The sequence below is a fragment of the Thunnus albacares genome, chromosome 22 (genome assembly GCF_914725855.1).
Source record: "Thunnus albacares chromosome 22, fThuAlb1.1, whole genome shotgun sequence".
NCBI classification, from domain to species: domain Eukaryota; kingdom Metazoa; phylum Chordata; class Actinopteri; order Scombriformes; family Scombridae; genus Thunnus; species Thunnus albacares.
Window position 1 is genome coordinate 18460913 of NC_058127.1, and position 17158 is coordinate 18478070.

Sequence of the window (17158 nt, forward strand, 5' to 3'; positions counted from 1 at the left end):
AGAAAGCCACCAGAGGCCTCATTAAAAAAAAGAACTTGGCACTCTTTTATTGTTAAACGTGCGTCTAATGCACACCAATCATCGATAGTCTGTATCTCGCACACAGCATGACAGTTTATGAAAGCCACAAGAAGCCATTCATAGGTGTGGGCTTGAATTCAATATTTCACTTGACTTTGAAATGAAATTGAAGCTTTTATTCACAATTTTAAAAAGAGAAAATCTGTGCAAGGGCACAGCAGTAAGATGAACAAAGGTTATTTTTTTTTGAGGTCCTTGAAAGATTTCAGCTGTCTGAACAGAGAGCTGTGACATTTGTTGTCTCCATGTGAAAAACGTGACATTGAATATTCTGATCAATTCCACATAAACTGAGAAAAATAAGGTGTGGGTAAGATTTGTGGAAACAACCTTTGATGACTTCAGAATGATAAAACATCTAGATAAAAATTCAGATTTCTACTCAACCCAAATCACTTACTGTAAATACATCCACTGCTTTAGTAAAAGTCTGAATTTGGTGACAGATGGCATCAGAGTGTTATCCTCCACTTGTCTTCTTGCATATGCAAATTTGATTATGTTGTGATTAATCAGAGCTGTCACTCAAGTCAGCAGACAAGTGGGTCATAACATCCATCACGCTACGAGATTGCCCCTTTGATTTAATTTGATGACAATTAAGTATCAAGCTATTCTTTCATCCCGCCACTGTAGCAACATCCCCTCTCCGGACGTCCCAGTTTACAAAGCGGTGACAAGCTAACCGTGCACGGCTTAGTGGTGAATTGTTATTAGTGATGCTCAGCTTCCCTCTGATCCATACTCAGGCTTGAGAATGTCAACTAGCGCCCGCTGCCAGCGTGATCAATCCATCCACCGATCACACACACCTAACAGTGAAAAGTGGCGACTGATCGATAACGCCAGTTGAGCGACAGACTTGACTGATTTAGCGTGGTTAATCAGTACTTAATCAGTTCTCTGGAACCTGTTTAAAGACAGCAGGGTGTCAGGGTTGATCCACATCCCGCCGCAGAGGAATTATCTTGTTTAGGATGTGCCAAACAAAGAAAATCCTTCAACACATCCAGATACCAACTGAATTCTGATGAGCAGGGATGGAGCTTATGTAAAACAATCACAAGACAGTCTGGTTCCAACAATCCAGCATATCCCTGCTACATTATGGCAAAAAAATGTGATACAATTGTACAGTCTAATTAAATTACTTGCATTGATCTGGCAGGCTTGAACATTTATTGTTGAAATCTAATGTGACAGCCTGATATGAAACGCAGGACCAAAGGCTTTCAGAGAGGAAATATTTTTTTATTGCGGCCAGAATCGAGCTGATAGTTTGCTTTATAGTCGGACCTTGACAGACAAGATCATTGGAGGTTGTGACTACCATATTTGTACTTGAAATCCATTAACCAAAGCTGGACTACACAGCTATAGAGTCTTGATCTCTTCCCTCATGTGTAGAACATGCAGTACACACCGACACAAGGCAGATTCAGGTATAGTTAACTTTATTTGTAAGTACAGACAGAACAAGAACAATTATCGCTTTTATTTGATGCTATTGTTTCCCTTTTTGTGCACTCCAGCTCAGTTTCTCTCTCCTAACTTATGTTTCACAACAAAATGTAAACTACTTCACTGAATTCTACTAAAATGAAGATTTCAAACTATGATAATTAAGAGGTAAGAAAATGAAAGAAACCATAACAACCAGCAAAACATTTGATAGAAAATCTATGGAGACATTTTGAATCTGTAGGCAGTCATGCCTGCTGAACTGAGAGTAAAATAAACAGTTTGGTTGGTTTCATAAAAACACAAAGGAAAGCAATAGAAAGAAAATAGAAATGTCACAGACTCTATTTTCATACCGTCTGTGACAGTTCACCTCTAGATAGCACAAGCTTGAGAATAGGTCAACATTATATCCTCTTTTGGGAAGCAAATAACATTTTCCAGCTGTGTACTTTTATCTTATATTATATTTTTTCTTAAGCATGATTACAAGCAGAGCCGTTAGACACGCTGCTGGCTAAGACATCGAGAAACACTGCCATACAGTTAACATTATTGCATGAGCTGATGCCATCACCTTACATGTGCAAATTGACACTGTTGGAGGAGGGGGAGGGGGAGGGGAGGAAAATATGATGAACAGGTGTTTGGATAGATAGCAGGAAAAACAGATAAGCGAGGAGAGCTAACAAGGAGAGGAGGAGGGAACTTTTACATTATTGTGCAGCAGCTTGTCAGAAACACTCATTCATACAATCCCACCACTTCATCTCCATCACTTTTTTTTTTTTTTAAAGATTTCAAATACAGGTTGGTGCAGGCAGGAGGTATATTGAGGCATGGCAGTGGGGTGGGGGGAGAGTGAGGGGGGCATATCAGTGTTGTAATTAGCTCTGGCATTTGCTGCTCCGTATCGATGCATAGTTCAAAAGGGGACTCATTGTCAGAGGTAATGGAGCAAAAACTCTGGAAACAATCCAGTGAAGGACAAACTGATACTTTAGTTTTGTGTCTCGATCGATGTATTGTGTCAAAGGTGCACAGATGTTTTGGGAAAGTAAGCGGTTGCCGTGTGTTTTCTGGCTCGCTGTTCCAAACACTGCATACTTCACTGTATTACAAGGTGACGCGTCTGTTCCTACTGTGAATCATATGTGATCTAAATGTTTTCCAGCATGTTTCTTCATCTACTTTGACAGGTCAGAGTAGCTACACATTCAATTCAGTATAGATCGCTTTCAAAACCTTCAAACTGTCAAAAAGCCCACAGCTGACATTAATGGAAAAGTTAAACAGTTCTAACCTTGTAATTCAGTATTTAACTACATAATTTAACAACTGAGTAGGGTCTTTACTGCATTGCTGTTAAATGTTTTGGATACAGTGTTACTATGGAGACAGAGCCACACAAGTGTGCAGTGTATTTGGTTTTATTTTCTTTTGATCCAGGCAGCACTCAAGGGCTAGGAGTGTTAGTGTGAATACTTTGCACGTGTGTATGAATATTTCATTTCTTTTAGAATATGTTTTCGGCTCTGGAGGTGCAACATTATGGGGACTGGTTGACTTAGTCTTAAAATTTGCGCACACACGCATACACACACACAAATTTAGACTCATTTATGCAAACACACACACGCATTAGAAATATAAAGCCAAGTGCTGCTACTGGGAGTCTCCAGAGTCTCTTATTAGTCCGGCTAATTTCACATCATTTGACAGAGAATTAATTCATAAATTAATCAGCAGAGCCTCAGAAAATAACACCACATGCCTCCATTACACCACCATGTAATCCAATTTACACCTACCATTAAAATCCCCATGCAGACAGAAGACTATTCACCATAATCTCTCCTCATTTCTGAAAAGACAGGGTGGAACTAGTCCTCTGACAACTTTTATGACATCAAACAAAGCAGCGACACTAAAAAGCAACCTTAAAACTATGTGACTTCACACCTCAGAAATGATACAGCTTATTGGTTTTAGTGGCCCACCCTACAGCTGGTTTTCGATTAAGAAAGCCACATTTTAACTATGACAGAGGTCTCCAATTCTGTTGGGGTGTCTGCGATGTGGCCTACAGCTGTTGCTAGAACTTTCAGCTTTGGGATTTTAAAGACAAGTGTGAGTGAGGAAACATTTAACACCAGTGCAGATCTTTTAAAAAAAACAGACAAACCACTATCTACCATTACTGATACAGTAACAGGAGAAATTTTCACTTTGGTGCAGCATCTTGAGTTTCTGGGATATATGTCTGTGTGGGTTCATGAACAAGTGTGTGCAGTCCCCCTCACCCTTAAAATGGTGCTCCTCACTTTGTTGTGCTTCTTCTGGTGAACATATTTATTGTGCATACTAATCTGCAACAGTTTGGACAAAACAGTGAGTTCTTTCTTAATCCCTGTGTACTTTGTTGTCTCTTAGGTTCTTACCTAAGAACTTCTAACAGTGATTACACATTCCCAGAATGCATTTTGACTAATTTCAGAGAATGATAATGTTTTGTGAAGGCGGGCATGCTAAAAAAAAAAAAGAAAATAATTTTCCCATATGAAAGCTGATTTGATAATACATCCTCACGTCTATCCCTCTTTGTCTACTGATTACAAAGAACAACATTTATTAGTCATCAATATGAAGTTTCATCTACTCACTCCTAGTATCAGGCAACATCAACAGCATAGAAATGGAAATTGTAACATTTATTGCAAGTAGATGTTAGGACCCTGTTAGTGTTATACATGTTTGCTCAATTTGTAGTACATCACATTTAAGACTAGCGTTGATTTAATGGAATGTATTACAATTCAAAGATGTTCTAAACTATGTTATTTTCCACAAGTTGACAGGACATTAGCAGATATACTGGGGACTGTTTCTTGGCTTTTAGGAGAATTAAATGTTGAAAAGCTTTTGGATTTCATTTGTGGTAGACTTTGATAAGGAATTTCCATTAAATTAATGTATTATTTCACATTGTTTCACATATCATCTACTCTTAACACCCACTGGGTGTCTGAATATGCGTAGAGCTGTGCTTCATTTTGTGTCCCCAGTGTAACCAAACAGAATATGTACAAGTTGGGGGCCCATAAAGTCCTGCAGTAATGCCACAGATGAGAGCTGCATCTTTTTTTTCCTCCATCTTCCTCTTTCCTTAATCTCCTCTGTTCCTCCACCTCTCACCACTTCCAAAATCAGATTGTCTAACCCCCCCCCCCCTCCCTTGCTCCTTCCACCCTCTCACTCTACTCCTCGATTTCCAGTATCAGGTCATCTCCCTCCAGGGAGGAATCGGCTGTGACATGGACTGCCTTAACGGTCCCGGACAACGGGGAGTTGACCACCGTCTCCATCTTCATGGCTGAGAGGACACACAGTGGCTGACCCTTCTCCACCTGTTATGATTATAAAGACAGATTTACAGAGCATTAAAAACAGGAGTCAAACATACAGATCACAGAACATGCACTGTAGAAGGTTAATAAGAAAAAGCAAGGGACAGAAAGGCTATTTTTCCAAGTAAACAGATACAACAAATGTGTGCAGGACTTAATACGTTATCAGAAACACTAACGCAGCTACCAACAGACTTCGACTGTGCGTTTCAGGGTCTGTTATCACAAATAAGAAAAACATTTCCTAACTTACCATTGGTGGTATCAAGCCATGCAGGTAGTTTTGTTTTTTTTATATTATTTTTGGACATCCATCTCTGAGATTATTGCCTCAGGCTGATATTGTGTAGCTGAATGGAATTACACCATGATGTACAAAGTATTCTGTCCCTGTTGCTCTGGATAATCCACAGACTTCATTGTGAACAGTTTATAGTGAAAAGTAGCTCCAATGTAAACTGCGACTGTGGACTACCCATAGCAATGGAAGACTGTTTCTGAAAGGATACACTGCAGTTGAATATTTTTAATGCTGTGAGCACCACAAGTTAAATTCCATCCACCTCCTTAGGGCTGAGTATTGAACCTCAGAGCTATGGAGACATTTCTGTCAATACCATGAAAGTACTGAGTATCAAAAACAGTCATGTACTGAAAATTGGCATCAAATGGTTACTCAGATTTGTACTCTTATGTTTTAGAAATGGTCTGATCAAAAAGGACTGTTTAGGTGTCAGTACTGAAACTCTGGTATTACATTGTTTTATTGAATTTTTAAATGATACCAGGGCTGGGTATGGTTTGAAAATTACTATTCTAGTGAAGATATCAAACATGAACAAGAGCTTTACTTGAATGCAACTGTTTAAGAATGACATTTGATGTCGACTTTCAGTATAGTTCTCAATACTCAGTTCTAAGGATACATTCAAGTCTGCACTTAAAACATCTCAAGGTTTGATACGCATCCTTAGAGACATATCTCAGAACCTGGGCACATAACACCAAGACTGTCTGCTTGGATGGATAACACTTATCTATATATTTTTTGTAATTTGAGTGAACTGACACTTTAACAGAAGGTAATCAAATCAAATAAAAAGTGAAATGTTCAAAAGGGAAACGCAAGTTAAGAGTGAGCTGACCTTGGATCCAACTTCCACTTTGACCTCCAGGACTTTTCCAGGCATGGGTGCCCCCACCTGACCCTTGATGGACTTCTGGGCCTTGGGGTGGAACTTCATTTCCTGGGTAGAGGGACAAACATCCAGTCACATGGTCATTCAACCGCCTACTGAAACATTCCTCCCCGCTCAGCCTCCATCTATCCTCACAACCATTTGTTTCTATGAATAACAATAACCAGATTTGCCGAGTGCACAGTCAAGTTTAAAAAATATAATTCTCTCAAGAACCTTCCCTGCTCCCCCTCTCTGTCCATCTACTTATTGTTTACCATCCCATCTGTCTGTCATCCATCCGTTCCACCAAGCCTTTACCTCCCTTCTTCCATCAACAGTCTCGCCCTCCCTCTCCCAAAATCCATCAATCCCTCCCTCCTTCTGTCAGTCTGCATTGCGTCCCTCCATCAGTCCCTTCTGTGTACCTTCATGGCGACTGTGTCTTTAACCAGCACAGATCTCAGCTGTCCGTTCAGTTCAAAGAAGACCTCTCTCTGGCCGGCCTTGTTCAGGTCACCCAGTGCCAGTGCCTTGATGTGGAGGATCTTCCCCCTCTCCAGCTCCACCTGTGAGGAAACAAGGAGAGGGAGGGAAAGAGAGAGAGAACGGAAGAGGAGGGAGAGAGTAAAGGAGGCAGAGAAGGAAATGAGATTAGGTTAGAAAATTGAAATTAATACATGGCTGCCTAGTTCACAAGTCCAGCTAAAGCAATAAAAATAGACTGCGGAGCTTGGTGAAATTAGAACGTGAAGTTAGTGGAGTGAGACAGGCACAGTGTTTCCTCCACTTTATTTCTCTTCACCCTCACGGTAGGCTGGAGCGTTTCCCAGCATGCTGTTGGTGGAGGGCAGGAAATATGGAGAGGTTGCCAATTCATGAGAGGGGAATCATTTAGCCTCACTTCAATTAAACTGCTTAATAAATTACCAAACAATGAAGCATCGTGTGTTTGTGAGAATTTTATCATTTATACTAATGAGCAACTTTATTATTGCCTTTTAATTTATTGTTAGTGACTCGCTGCCTGCTTTTACCAGCAGTTATTCAATAGGACTTTAATGTTTTGAACAGTGGTGGAATGTAACAACTGTAAATACTCAATACACTTTTATAAATGGAGTATTTTTGCTGTGGTATTACTACATTCTGTTAGGCAAAGGATCTGAATACTTCTTCCACAACTGGGTTTGAATGGAAAAAGTTGACACGTCTCTTATAAAAGAATTGAACATATCGAAACATCTAGTTTTAGTCATTTATCAAATAAAAATTCAAAATGTTAATTTGTACTGATTAAGATATTTTATGACATCACAGTAGTTGGGTTCTGCTAAGTTCAGCTAAATGGTCATTAGCTATTTATTTTGACATATTATTGACTAATTACCCTTGTAAAAGAGTAATATCTGTGGAGGAGAGAGATACAAACTCAAGAGTTGTATACAGTAAAGACTTGTAATATGCACTCAGGCTGTGTTGTGGTAGTTGGTACTCTGCAGCTTCACTTTATCTCTGAGTAGTCAAGAAACATGTTGTATCTCTATCTGTGTGTTTACCAGACGGGTGTTTCACCAGACATATCAATTCACACATCAAATAGATGGAGAAGTGTTACAGACAGAATGACAATCTGAGAGATAAAGAGAGAGACAGGGAAGGCGAAAAGATACATAAAATGGCAGACTGAAGGATATAATTTTTTCCTCCCAGCTTTAAGTATAACTATAAACTCTGGGACTTTACCAGCCACCTGTAAATGTGTTGTTTTAAGACAAAGACATCACACTCTCTCTCTCTCTCTGTATCTACAGCAGACAGGCTTCTCTGCTTCTCATATCAATTCTGGTCACTGCTGCGTTCTGTCTTGCTAGTCTTTCCCTCGACACCGGCCACTGTACTTCTTCATTTATCTCACGCCTCTCCTCAAATCTCTCGTCTCACCGGTCGGAAACTCATTTTTTCAGTTTCCATTTGTCCAACTTCCTCTCTCTGACTTTCAATCTTTCTCTTTGTCAGTCCTCCCATGTGTCACAGCTTTACATTGTGTGTTGTTATGTTGCTACCTATTTCTGTGGCCACTTTGTCGCGCAGGTATTAATTTCCCTCATCAGCCTCTTTCTTTTATTTGTTGTCTTGCTTTCCTCTGCTGTGTCTTTCCACCCCTTCTACTCAACCCTTCCCATTTCATCCTTTATATTTCTCTCTCCCTTCATTGATATTCTAAACTAAGTCTGCGAAGACAGAAATACATGCTGCAGCAGGTATCTATTGATCTCAATTTCATTCTGCCTTCCTTTCTCTGAGTGCTCTGACTCTTCATCTGTTTTCCTCACTCCGTATCTGGTAACAAAACCTTGCATGCTTTTGCTGTCTTTCTGGCACTCAATCTTCATCTCTCCCTGTTTCTCTCAGCGTCCATCTTTCTCTCTCCACCCTCCATTATGCTGAACTTCACTCCCTCTTGTGCTGTTTTGTTGGGCTCTTGGCAGCTCTTTGCAAAAAACAAAACTGCCTTCCCCACTATGTCTCCTCGCAACAGTTCCCATGAAAAATACAGTATGTGCCTCTTTGAAGAGTTGCACAAGATTTGTGAACCTTTTGAAGATGATTTTGTCTCGCTACCTTGTGTATGCACGCCAGTTTACAGAGAGCTAAGTAGACAACTTCAGTTCACTTTGTCGATATCTAAAACATCAGACATGCATTAATACTTGCTTGTATTATTCTGACAAGCTCACACACTTACTGTGTACTGCTACTGTACCTGCTACACACGGTTGTTACTGGTTGCACCAGTTCTCTCTACAGTTTACTTCAAGTAGCTGATCCAGCATTATTGATCCAGTTCCAAGTAAAATACTTGGATTTATTAAGATTTGAGTCCAGTGGAATTTCATATTTTTTGTGTTCTCTCTTTCAGCAAACAGCAATATACAAAACAATTCAGAATATAAAGACACAAAGACAAAAAAGAAAAGTCACTGTCCTCTGCGACTGATAACATAATATATACAAACTCAAAGACACAAGCTGTGTCCCAGTTCCATACTAATTTTACACACTATGTACCATATACCAATTCCCATAGTATACTGTTTTTGCAATTAGTACAAAATGGTACAAGTAAGATTTTTTGTACATGGCACTCGAGGAAAAGTCAGGTGATTTGATGATCACCTGACTTTTCCTCGAGTGCCATCATCTGATCAAAATTTTAATTTGTCCAATACTTTGATTTATGACCAAATACTTGCAAAAAACCATATCATCCTCAGCTGTACTTCATGTTTATTGCTAATTAGTAAATGATAGCATGCTAACATGCTAAACTAAGATGTGTTAAAAGAAAGAAATGACACCTGCACACTGTCTTCACTTGCTCAATGAAGATCCTTTAAAATTAATGGATTCATTAAAACTTAATTAAGGGATCTTTATTGTTGGTGTGGCTACTCCACCAACACACCTGACACAAAGACTACTCAGGTTGTTTGATAAACTAAGATGTGTTCGAAGCACTGCTGTGTAGTGTACAGTAAAGCCTCACAGAGCCGTTAGCTTGGCTGTAGACTATTATCTTGTTTGCTGCTGTGAGTAGCTCCTCCATGTCCTTTGTGTAATCACTGCAGGACAACAGTGTCCATCAACAGACTACTCAAGTGCTTGTAACTGCAGCATCCCCAGTTCGAGTCTGCTGGGGATCCTCATCTCTCCCCTCATTTCCTGTCATCTCTACTGTTTGCTATCAAATAAAAAAAAAAAAAGCATAAAGACATTTACACTACAAAGTTGAAACCTGCATGGAATTAATATGTCGCATGGTGTTGGGACACAGCTTCAGGTGTTTACTGAATCGACTGAACATGGCAGAAAAAAGTCGACAGCAGATCTGTAATGTAATATTTGCAGTAAGGTACTCACAGCAGAGTGGCGGACTACAAGTACTGAAACATTTATCTACATTTATCTACAAAACATCAAGTCAAAGTTATGATGTCAAAAAGAGTACTTAAAAAATAATCCCCCAACACTCTCAAATAAACTACATATACAGATTCAAAGTCAATAAAATTGCATCAAATGGTTTCTTATTATCATATTCAAGAGGGCATCTCGTGCATTATGTATGTTCCCAGGGACATGACTGATGTTGGTTCAAAAACTGCTACATGACAGTAAATTAATCATACATGCAAAGAAATGCAGAGTATTTCAGTAAATTCTCTTCACATGTTAACCAGCCCAACTCTTACCTACTGTAGCCCTCTGACTGACAACCTCACTTGCAGAAGCTCAGCTTAAAACTGCTGACAAAGATGCACTTCCTCTGGCTGCCTCTCTCACCTCCATATTTGTCTCTTACCAATTTACAATTTACTGTTTCATTTAGCAGATGCTTTTATCCAAAGTGACACACATCTGAGAGCTGATACAACACAAGCAAGGATCTAGTCAGGAGAGAACAATGTGTATAAGTGCCATTAAGCTAGTTCGAGTCCAATATGATGTAGTTGCCAACAGAAGAAATGCATAGAGTGCACGGAAGCAGATTTCTTTTTCTTTTTCTTTTTTTTTAGTCTATCAAGTACAGAGGTGTTTGGGAAAGAGCTGGGTCTTTACTCTTTTCTTAAAGATTGAGAGGGACTCTGCGACTCAAACAGAGTTTGGTAACTCGTTCCACCACTGGGGAACTACAGAAGAGAAGAGTCTGGCTAGTGACTTGTTGTGGGGCCTCATTGTGATGGTGATACCAGGCAGAGCATAGTGAGCTGGAGGGAGCGTAGACCTGAATGAGGGAGTCCAGGTAGGCGGCAGCTGTTTTAGTTTTGGAAGCGAGAGTCAGGGTTTTGAATTTGATGCGGGAAGCAGTGCCAGCAAGAGCCGGTGGAAGGATATCAACAGCGGGGTGATGTGTTGTTTTGGGCTGGTTGAAGACCAGCCGTGCATCATCGGCAGAGGTTTGAACGTACATGCGGGGAGGTTTGCCAGTAAGGTGTAAGTAAGTTGCAGTAGTCAATGCGTGATATTACAAGAGCCACCTCTCCATAGAAGGCATAATTGCTTCAGTAATAATGGGCAATAAGAAGATGCTGATATCGTATGGCTACGATACTATTCCTATGTCCCAATAGATGAGTTTAATTAACATATCAGATCATAATACTGAGGCTTGGAAGACATCATGCATTTAAGCCACAATTCTAAAAAGCAACATATAAGCTTTAGATAAAGTGTATTATTAACAGTTAACATTCCTTCATCCCTTTCCTCCCTCCAAAAATACTGAAAAAAGTGCTTGAACTTAACTATTTGCCTGAATATATAATGACATTTACTAAACAGTTAACATTGAACATTCATGTAAATGTAGCTGCGTTTACTGTCCTGATACACATATTCACCTGTTGAGCAAACATGACACATAAAATAAGAAAGTAAATATGTCTGCTTACTGTACATATAATCATACATTAGGTGTTACTTTAATGTCTGACATTAATAACACAAACACAATGACAACATCACTGCTGACTCTAGTTAACGCAGGTCAGATTGACGCAAGAAACTCAGATCAACGTAGTCAACATTGAACGCACCTCATTGGCTGCTTGTTACAGAAGGCATGAAAACATGTTTAATTTCATTGTATTTCTTAAGTGTAATATTGTTGTTATCTTGTAGCTTGTAGGGGATAAAGATGCAAACCCTTTCATATAACTAACTTTTAACTATTAACACTAACATACACTGATATAAATACTCTGTCAGCTTCACTCAGAAACAAGATGAAGTACTGAGTATATTGTTGTGTCACGCTGGATGTAGCAGGAATAACAGGAAATTTATTTATTTATTTTAAAAACACTCCAGGGGAAAAAAGGGCACTTTCTCTCTAGGAGGTCAAATGTGCAGGTGCTCAAGCCTCCTTTGAGGTCTATCTATGCACGTGCCTACATGTTCCACATCTCAGTGATGTATTTTCTGGCTTTTCGTCTATATATCCCTCACAAGCTGCTCTGATTCATTTGGGGAATACCCCCAAGCACAGAGCTTTGTCTGTCAAGTTCAACTACTTGGTGTCGCTGACTGAAAGTCTCACATTATGCTTCACATCATGTCTTTGCTATGACTTTATTAATGACTTGTGCTGCCTGTAACAGAGTAATGAGACTACTGTGGTGCGCAGAGCTTCATGTGTTGGTGTCCGTGTATATTAGAACTGACAGGGTGTGTATGACAAGGTCCATGTTTGTTAAAATCTATGTTTATATTTCTGTCAAACATGATTAATACCATACTGAATCATCAACATATGCCAGATAGGTCAATGGTTTTTTTTTCTGTTTGTGCTGTACTGTATGCATGTGTGGGTGAATGCGAGCAATGGACAGAGTTGTCACCCATGTGTGTATTTGTGTATAAACTCTAAATATCCTTCAGATGCAGCTTGGTCATATGGTTTTTCATAGACATGGACCTAAATGGGTTTTGTTCAACTCAATGGGACTTAAGAGTCTCCAAGAGGGTTGAAAATATTGTTGTAAGAAGCCTGAAACTCTGAATCTTCACTTAACATAAAAACATGATATATAATACACAGAGAAAAATGGAAATAAAAAATATTTATAGTGCTCCCACCGCATTCACGACACAAACAGACATCTTCTAGGCTCGCTGCTCACTCTTTGGCTGATAAGGCTCTTGTGCTGGATTTGCAAAGGCTTGAAATGAAGTGCTAAACAATACCAAATGATTACTGTGAAAGCCTTCATATCTACTCCCCACAACATCAACAACTGGGGGCTTCAGGTCTAGCTCAGCGCTCAAAAAGATTCGGTGCTTAAATCTATTTTCAAGATTTCCACTGTGCACTTCACTACAACAGCTAGCTGCCAAGAGCTCATAAACAGCTTCTGTTCCAAATAAACAGTTAACAGTACGTTTGTGCAAGTATGGCAGGAGTCATCTGTAATGGACAGTTTTACCACAAACACCAACAAATGCTCACAGTCACAAACTAAAAGGCTTTTCTTTCGCCTCATGTTATGATGATCATCCATTTTATAGTGCAGATAAGTGAAAAGAGCAGATTTATCTCTTAGGTTCTATGTACTATAACTACTTCTTGTCCTAGTCAATTTGTTGTATTCATACTATTCTGTACTGTTAATCTACATGATATTTTATTTGAATCTATGTTATGTTTTTACAGGTACATGTTTCTACTGTGGCAAAGGAGAAGTCTGGGGAAATATGACCAGTAGGTGGGTATACTGGGGCCCTGCTAAATCCATACACACACCTTCAACATAAAAAGGTGTACCAGTGCCTTCTACAGTAGGACGACTGAGGTGGGGTATGCATACTGGAGTGAGTGTTATCACCTTGACTTAAAAACATTTCTAATTTAAAAATTCACCAAATTGCTTTGGTAGCTCAGTGCTATTTACTTTCCCCAGGGCACTTCACTGCCTTAACAGTGCCTACACTACTGCAATTCTACAAAGCAATCAGCATTGCAAAAGTTACCACGCATGAGTGCAAAAATAAATTTGCTTCTTATGAGCACCTAATAATTTCCATTTCTGATAGTCCTGAGACAGGCTGACACTCTCCGACACCCACACAATTGTTTTCTTCTGATAAACTATCTCAGAGGTTGCAGCAGCTGTCATTCACTGGGCCTACAGTCAACTTGCCTCCAGCATATTTAACCCTCACATCAAACTGTCATTGATATCACATGTGGACACCTTCTGTCTCCAAAAAGTCAACTTGTCAGGAAATGAGGAAAGTCCATTTTCCCCAGTGATGTTTATCTGTGTTTTAACATTTTCAATACATCTCTGAAGGTGTTGCTTGATTGCCAGGTCATTAATATTTCAACAGAGATAACCTCACCTATCAAATACAGACAAAAGACCTGACAATATGATGCTGTAGCAACATTTCTACACAATTTCTTAACATGTAGTTCATTCTGAGACCTTCATCATGTAAATAAAAGTTGAATTAAAATCGAACCCAATGAAGGTCTCAGAACTGAAATGTTGTGATTTATCATTAAAACTTTTCAACTTCATGATGTGAAAGTGTGCCCCACATGTTCTTTGTTCTCTTAAATAGTCATACACAGTTATTCACACAGTATAGTGTTATACAAATAACTAATTTGACTGAAAGCAAACTGTTAAATGAATTAAATTAACCACAATAAAAATAAATGTGATTAATTATGTAAATAAATGTATCCACCACATTATGAAGTGCTACACATGATCTGAGCCTTCTGTCATGAACGTGACGTAAAAGTGAAATGGATGAGAAACAACAGTAGCAAGAGATCAATCGTTTGTAATAAAGGAGCTTGTTTTAACCCTCGAGAAATTCTTCATGGTGAAAAGAAGGAAAACAACTAACAAATCTCGTGCTGCATGTGACAGGCCTCTTTTTTGACATGTTTTCATTCCATCTCTCGCCTGGTTCTGCTAATCGGACCTGATCCAATGGGAGTACCCATCGTCATGACAACAGGGGGAAGTTTGTTTCTGTGGAAATGACTGATGTTGAGAACAAATGCGAATGTCTGTCTGAATGTTCTAAAAATGACAAGAGCTCTGACGGATTGGAGATTAGATAAACAGTAGCAAGTTAAGTACTGAGGGGGAGAAAAAAAATCTGCTTTGCATTTGGGAAATGCTTGAATGACAAGTTTTCCACTTGGAGAGAGAAAAAAAACCCCACTGAAAGCTAAGGCAGGTTAAGTATGAGGTTTCTGATTTTAAAGAAGGAACAGTGAGAAAATCAATTTCACTGCAAGGAGAGCCAATACTGCAATCAACTAATCAAATCTGTCTCTGCTGCTCTACAGCTGCAACTCTTCAAGTGTTTTGTTGGTGTTTTACCCATATTTGTTGATGACTATTGTTTGGACTTCAAATCAAGAATAACTGATTCAGGTCATTTAGTATAATGTAGAAATTTGAAAAGAACAGCACACCAAACTGTAGCTTTCAACCAAAATAAATACTCAAAAACTGCTGAAGCTCCCATATAGTAATATTTTGAGGATTTATTCTAATTACATGGTTGGTGGTCCAGCTGTGGGTCTCCTGCCAGATTACTAAATCCCTGCTCTGTTAGCCCTGCTAATGGAAATGTATTAAATGATGCACACCCTTGGGTGGATTGACAACAAAGGGGGCAGGGAGCTCTGCCTGTCGTTAGGGTCAATAGTATATCAGCACAATCAATACAGCCTCTGATTCTTTGATGATAGTAATACAGCAGCAGAATAGTGGTGCTCCCCGTGTCCCTCGTAATATAAAAATCAATTAACACCAGCCTGGAAGCATTTTGCTGCAGTAAAATGAAGCAGTAATTAAACATGGTTGCCTTTGGCCGCTCTGAATCACTGTCAGTTAAATCTGAGTGTGTGTGTGTGTGTCTCGTAATGAGAGAATCAAGAGAAAATATTGAAATATTGTGGAGGGAAAAGATGATTTATAATGAATGATGTGATTTTACTGGGATTATAATTATAACTAATACTGGTAGAAAGAGGAGTACAAATGATGCAGTATCTGGACAAAAATGGTGAAAGGTAGCAAGTGGCCAATGGGATTGTAGATTTCCTTTCTTGTTTTTAACGTGAATTTCATTAATGCATAAAAATGCTCTTAATTGACACGTTTGACTTAAGCCACACACACAAAATACTGAAAATATATATAAACGCTGGGCAACAATAGAGTGATGACTCAACTGTCCCTGATTCAACATGAAAGTCGTCCATGAGTGCAGATCTTCACAAAATGTGTCTTTCAAACACTGATTTAGAAACACCTTGGAAACAACTGTTTGAGAAAGAGGTTTTGTGTTCGAACTCTGGTCTCAAAATTGCGTCTATGTGGACACATACTGAATTCTGCCACAAAGCCGAAATATTTTATGTAACTGTAACACCAGCAGTAGAAATGCATCACTTCAACATGAACACTGAAGGATTCGTCCTTTTAAAATAAAGATTCAATGAACACAGGGCTTTCAAAGCTAGGAAATATGTTAAGCAGGTTTTCCAGTGCAGTAAATAACATGAGTTTAGGGAATTTGTAAAACTGAAACTTTTTACTTAAACGCTTCAATTTACCAGGAAATTCTGGTATTTACTGCAGATGTATACCAAACAAACAGCTAGCTTGTTAGCCAGCTGGCTGACAGAATTAGACCTATGCAGTTAACTCCAATCGTTAATCCAGAGGGATACTTAATGATTAGTTTCGTTTGGACTCAGAAGCTTGAAATTAATTATGTAAAAAACTAAATCTCTTTCACACACTTCCAGATCACCTCCTCCACGGCTTCTCATTGGCTGATTTCAGTCTTTCAACATCAGGTCTCATATCTTTGTATTTTGATTCTCCCTCATCCTGCAGTACAAAGACAGGTTTCCCATCCCTGCACGCTACCGCCTGTTTCTCAGAAACACACCGACAAAAGTACTTTGAGGTCACAACGGAGCTGCAGTCAAAAAAACATCACAGCAATTATCTCTGACCCGTCTCACCTCCTGTATGAATGCTTCAAACTACTGCCGTGCCAAGTTAGAAACAGTGTTTTTGCATACACCATCACCGCCCTAACACACCTAACACTGCACACAAGACTCATAAAGCACACTATGAGGATTTATAGTTGACATAATGGGTTAAGAGGAGTAGATACTGGAGTTACATCCAGGTAACTTATATGTAATTTCACCATATGTCATTGCTGAATATGAGACTACACCATGCAATCGCTGTGTTTACATTCATTTTCAGGGGGCAATCACAGTAAACATAAGGTCTTCAGTGTGATGTCTTTGCCTGATGTTGTTACTGAAAGGAAGAAAAATACTGAGAGTCTTTTTTCAACTTCAACTCCTTAATCTCGTCTTCACTCTCAACAATCTCCACCAGCATCAAAACACAAGAAGAACGAGGTAGGAACAAGGAAAACACAAGCAGTCCATGCTATCCAATCACA

At 39.2% G+C, this 17158-nt stretch overlaps 1 protein-coding gene across 3 annotated transcripts in view; it reads right to left on the reverse strand.

Annotated features, from left to right (window-relative positions):
• Positions 1 to 1518: 1518 nt before the first annotated feature.
• Positions 1519 to 17158, reverse strand: part of LOC122974040 (pyruvate carboxylase, mitochondrial-like) — a 301961-nt gene continuing 286321 nt past the window's right edge. For all 3 annotated transcript variants that reach the window (XM_044341882.1, XM_044341881.1, XM_044341883.1), the window contains exons 25-27: positions 6556 to 6696; positions 6095 to 6196; positions 1519 to 4949 (exon numbers count right to left, since the gene is read on the reverse strand). In XM_044341882.1, the coding sequence (XP_044197817.1) occupies positions 4800 to 4949; positions 6095 to 6196; positions 6556 to 6696 (393 nt within the window). In that variant the 3' untranslated portion in view covers positions 1519 to 4799. The remainder of the gene's footprint in view (positions 4950 to 6094; positions 6197 to 6555; positions 6697 to 17158) is intronic.